This window comes from Coregonus clupeaformis, unplaced genomic scaffold (assembly GCF_020615455.1).
Source record: "Coregonus clupeaformis isolate EN_2021a unplaced genomic scaffold, ASM2061545v1 scaf2454, whole genome shotgun sequence".
Classification (NCBI taxonomy): Eukaryota; Metazoa; Chordata; class Actinopteri; order Salmoniformes; family Salmonidae; genus Coregonus; species Coregonus clupeaformis.
The window spans coordinates 57501-62715 of record NW_025535908.1 but is presented as its reverse complement, the minus strand read 5'-3'; the positions used below and the strand labels follow the sequence as shown (position 1 = coordinate 62715).

The 5215-nt window shown below is 50.3% G+C and overlaps 1 protein-coding gene across 1 annotated transcript in view; it reads left to right on the top strand.

The window, feature by feature from the left end:
• Positions 1–218: 218 nt before the first annotated feature.
• LOC123488747 (extensin-like) overlaps positions 219–5215 on the top strand; it is a gene marked incomplete at its 5' end in the record, with an annotated part of 5458 nt that continues 461 nt past the window's right edge. Inside the window, 3 exons of the mRNA XM_045219544.1 lie at positions 219–504; positions 596–793; positions 4278–5215. The exon at positions 4278–5215 is cut by the window's right edge and continues 461 nt beyond it. Of these exons, the coding sequence (XP_045075479.1) occupies positions 219–504; positions 596–793; positions 4278–5215 (1422 nt within the window). The remainder of the gene's footprint in view (positions 505–595; positions 794–4277) is intronic.

Sequence of the window (5215 nt, the reverse complement as noted above, 5' to 3'; positions counted from 1 at the left end):
CATTTTGGCTGCTAGCTATTCCTCATAGCTGTTGCTAACAGATTGGAGTTGGACACTCTCCTTTCTAATGCATGCACACACTTGCAAAACACACACACACACACACGTTCTTCTAACGTCCTAACCACGTTTCTAAATTATTTTTGGTACTAAAGTCAGCCAGTGCCAAGGAGGGGTAATCAGGATTCAGTCTCCGTCTCAGTCCATCCCCCAACCAGGCTTCCAGGCTGCAGGAGGGCCAATCAGGATCCAGTCTCCATCTCAGTCCATCCCCCAGCCAGGCTTCCAGGCTGCAGGAGGGCCAATCAGGATCCAGTCTCCATCTCAGTCCATCCCCCAGCCAGGCTTCCAGGCTGCAGGAGGGCCAATCAGGATCCAGTCTCCATCTCAGTCCATCCCCCAACCAGGCTTCCAGGCTGCAGGAGGGCCAATCAGGATCCAGTCTCCATCTCAGTCCATCCCCCAGCCAGGCTTCCAGGCTGCAGGAGGGCCAATCAGGATCCAGTCTCCATCTCGCTCTGGATAAGAGCGTCTGCTAAATGACCCAAAAATATATAAAAAAATATCTCAGTCCATCCCCCAACCAGGCTTCCAGGCTGCAGGAGGGCCAATCAGGATCCAGCCTCCGTCTCAGTCCATCCCCCAGCCAGGCTGCCAGGCTGCAGGAGGGCCAATCAGGATCCAGCCTCCGTCTCAGTCCATCCCCCAGCCAGGCTGCCAGGCTGCAGGAGGGCCAATCAGGATCCAGCCTCCGTCTCAGTCCATCCCCCAGCCAGGCTGCCAGGCTGCAGGAGTAGCCAGCCATGTGTTTTATATTTGATAAGCTTCAGCACGAAATACAGAAAGTGCTAAAAGCTTGACAGGACAGATGCCAGCAGGCCTGGAAGCCTCCGCAATTACTGTCCCACTGAGGCCATTTCACCTGAAAAAAAGCTACCAGCATGTCATTATCAACCACAAAATGGCCTCCTTTCTTCTCTGGCTCTCAGACTGTGGCCCAACCTGCTGAGGGGTTGTGAATGATTTGTGCTCCCCACCTCATGGAGTCCCTTTGATAAATTGTAAGTGTGTATCGCCTCAATGACCGTCACATGGGTCACATGGGTCCTGGTCAAATGTAGTGAACTGTATAGGGAATAGGGTACTATTTTGGACACCGCCTCAGTCTTTCTATACGTGTGCATAATGCTAAAGTTTTGAGCGAGCGTGAGAGGTTTGTTTCTTCTGCTGCGAGCGTCGGCCCTGTTTGATGTCATTAGTCTGATAAGAGACCTCATTTATTCATATCCACGTCTCGAAACATCCCTTAAATCCCTTGGAACGTTACATCCTGCCATCTTAATCTCCCCTCTCTAACCACGTTACATCCTGCCATCTTAATCTCCCCTCTCTAACCACGTTACATCCTGCCATCTTAATCTCCCCTCTCTAACCACGTTACATCCTGCCATCTTAATCTCCCCTCTCTAACCACGTTACATCCTGCCATCTTAATCTCCCCTCTCTAACCACGTTACATCCTGCCATCTTAATCTCCCCTCTCTAAACCACGTTACATCCTGCCATCTTAATCTCCCCTCTCTAAACCCACGTTACATCCTGCCATCTTAATCTCCCCTCTCTAAACACGTTACATCCTGCCATCTTAATCTCCCCTCTCTAAACACGTTACATCCTGCCATCTTAATCTCCCCTCTCTAAACACGTTACATCCTGCCATCTTAATCTCCCCTCTCTAAACCACGTTACATCCTGCCATCTTAATCTCCCCTCTCTAAACACGTTACATCCTGCCATCTTAATCTCCCCTCTCTAACCACGTTACATCCTGCCATCTTAATCTCCCCTCTCTAAACACGTTACATCCTGCCATCTTAATCTCCCCTCTCTAAACACGTTACATCCTGCCATCTTAATCTCCCCTCTCTAACCACGTTACATCCTGCCATCTTAATCTCCCCTCTCTAACCACGTTACATCCTGCCATCTTAATCTCCCCTCTCTAAACACGTTACATCCTGCCATCTTAATCTCCCCTCTCTAACCACGTTACATCCTGCCATCTTAATCTCCCCTCTCTAACCACGTTACATCCTGCCATCTTAATCTCCCTCTCTAACCACGTTACATCCTGCCATCTTAATCTCCCTCTCTAACCACGTTACATCCTGCCATCTTAATCTCCCCTCTCTAACCACGTTACATCCTGCCATCTTAATCTCCCCTCTCTAAACACGTTACATCCTGCCATCTTAATCTCCCCTCTCTAAACACGTTACATCCTGCCATCTTAATCTCCCTCTCTAACCACGTTACATCCTGCCATCTTAATCTCCCCTCTCTAAACACGTTACATCCTGCCATCTTAATCTCCCCCTCTCTAAACACGTTACATCCTGCCATCTTAATCTCCCTCTCTAAACACGTTACATCCTGCCATCTTAATCTCCCCTCTCTAACCACGTTACATCCTGCCATCTTAATCTCCCTCTCTAAACACGTTACATCCTGCCATCTTAATCTCCCCTCTCTAAACCACGTTACATCCTGCCATCTTAATCTCCCCTCTCTAAACACGTTACATCCTGCCATCTTAATCTCCCCTCTCTAACCACGTTACATCCTGCCATCTTAATCTCCCCTCTCTAACCACGTTACATCCTGCCATCTTAATCTCCCCTCTCTAACCACGTTACATCCTGCCATCTTAATCTCCCCTCTCTAAACACGTTACATCCTGCCATCTTAATCTCCCCTCTCTAACCACGTTACATCCTGCCATCTTAATCTCCCCTCTCTAACCACGTTACATCCTGCCATCTTAATCTCCCCTCTCTAAACACGTTACATCCTGCCATCTTAATCTCCCCTCTCTAACCACGTTACATCCTGCCATCTTAATCTCCCCTCTCTAACCACGTTACATCCTGCCATCTTAATCTCCCCTCTCTAAACACGTTACATCCTGCCATCTTAATCTCCCCTCTCTAACCCCTACATCCTGCCTTTTCCCTCTCTAAACACGTTACATCCTGCCATCTTAATCTCCCCTCTCTAAACACGTTACATCCTGCCATCTTAATCTCCCCTCTCTAACCACGTTACATCCTGCCATCTTAATCTCCCCTCTCTAAACACGTTACATCCTGCCATCTTAATCTCCCCTCTCTAAACACGTTACATCCTGCCATCTTAATCTCCCCTCTCTAACCACGTTACATCCTGCCATCTTAATCTCCTCTCTAAACACGTTACATCCTGCCATCTTAATCTCCCCTCTCTAACCACGTTACATCCTGCCATCTTAATCTCCCCTCTCTAAACACGTTACATCCTGCCATCTTAATCTCCCCTCTCTAACCACGTTACATCCTGCCATCTTAATCTCCCCTCTCTAACCACGTTACATCCTGCCATCTTAATCTCCCCTCTCTAAACACGTTACATCCTGCCATCTTAATCTCCCCTCTCTAACCACGTTACATCCTGCCATCTTAATCTCCCCTCTCTAAACACGTTACATCCTGCCATCTTAATCTCCCCTCTCTAAACACGTTACATCCTGCCATCTTAATCTCCCCTCTCTAACCACGTTACATCCTGCCATCTTAATCTCCCCTCTCTAAACCACGTTACATCCTGCCATCTTAATCTCCCCTCTCTAAACACGTTACATCCTGCCATCTTAATCTCCCCTCTCTAACCACGTTACATCCTGCCATCTTAATCTCCCCTCTCTAAACACGTTACATCCTGCCATCTTAATCTCCCCTCTCTAAACACGTTACATCCTGCCATCTTAATCTCCCCTCTCTAAACACGTTACATCCTGCCATCTTAATCTCCCCTCTCTAAACACGTTACATCCTGCCATCTTAATCTCCCCTCTCTAACCACGTTACATCCTGCCATCTTAATCTCCCCTCTCTAACCATATTATGGGAACATCTTGATTGGACGTTTTGATTGTCTAGAATTCTAGAATAGATAACAACCAATCACCATACAGTGTTGGGCATTCCTGTCAAGATTGTAACAACAATAATAGCTGTTGGTCCGCGAACCCAAGCCTCCAGTCCCCCAAGCCTCCAAGCCTCCAATCCCCCAAGCCTCCAAGCCTCCAATCCCCCAAGCCTCCAATCCCCCAAGCCTCCAAGCCTCCAATCCCCCAAGCCTCCAATCCCCCAAGCCTCCAAGCCTCCAATCCCCCAAGCCTCCAATCCCCCAAGCCTCCAAGTATCCAATCCCCCAAGTCTCCAACCCTCCAATCTCCCAAGCCTGCAATCCCCCAAGCCTCCAATCCTCCAATCCCCCAAGCCTCCAAACCTCCAATCCCCCAAACCTCCAATCCTCCAATCCCCCAAATCTCCAACCCTCCAATCTCCCAAGCATGCAATCCCCCAAGCCTCCAACCCTCCAATCTCCCAAGCCTCCAAGCCTCCAATCCCCCAAACCTCCAACCCTCCAATCTCCCAAGCCTCCAATCCCCAAGCCTCCAAGCCTCCAATCCCCCAAACCTCCAACCCTCCAATCTCCCAAGCCTCCAATCCCCCAAGCCTCCAAGCCTCCAATCCCCCAAACCTCCAAGCTTCCAATCCCCCAAGCCTCCAATCCCCCAAGCCTCCAAACCTCCAATCCCCCAAGCCTCAAATCCCCCAAGCCTCCAAGCCTCCAATCCCCCAAGCCTCCAATCCCCCAAACCTCCAACCCTCCAATCTCCCAAGCCTCCAATCCCCCAAGCCTCCAAGCCTCCAATCCCCCAAACCTCCAAGCCTCCAATCCCCCAAACCTCCAAGCCTCCAATCCCCCAAGCCTCCAATCCCCCAAGCCTCCAAACCTCCAATCCCCCAAGCCTCCAATCCCCCAAGCCTCCAAGCCTCCAATCCCCCAAGCATCCAATCCCACAAGCCTCCAATCCCCCAAGCCTCCAAGTCTCCAATCCCCCAAGCCTCCAATCCCCCAAGCCTCCAACCCTCCAATCTCCCAAGCCTGCAATCCCCCAAGCCTCCAATCCTCCAATCCCCCAAGCCTCCAAGCCTCCAATCCCCCAAACCTCCAACCCTCCAATCCCCCAAACCTCCAACCCTCCAATCTCCCAAGCCTGCAATCCTCCAATCCCCCAAACCTCCAACCCTCCAATCTCCCAAGCCTCCAATCCCCCAAGCCTCCAAGCCTCCAATCCCCCAAACATCCAACCCTCCAATCTCCCAAGCCT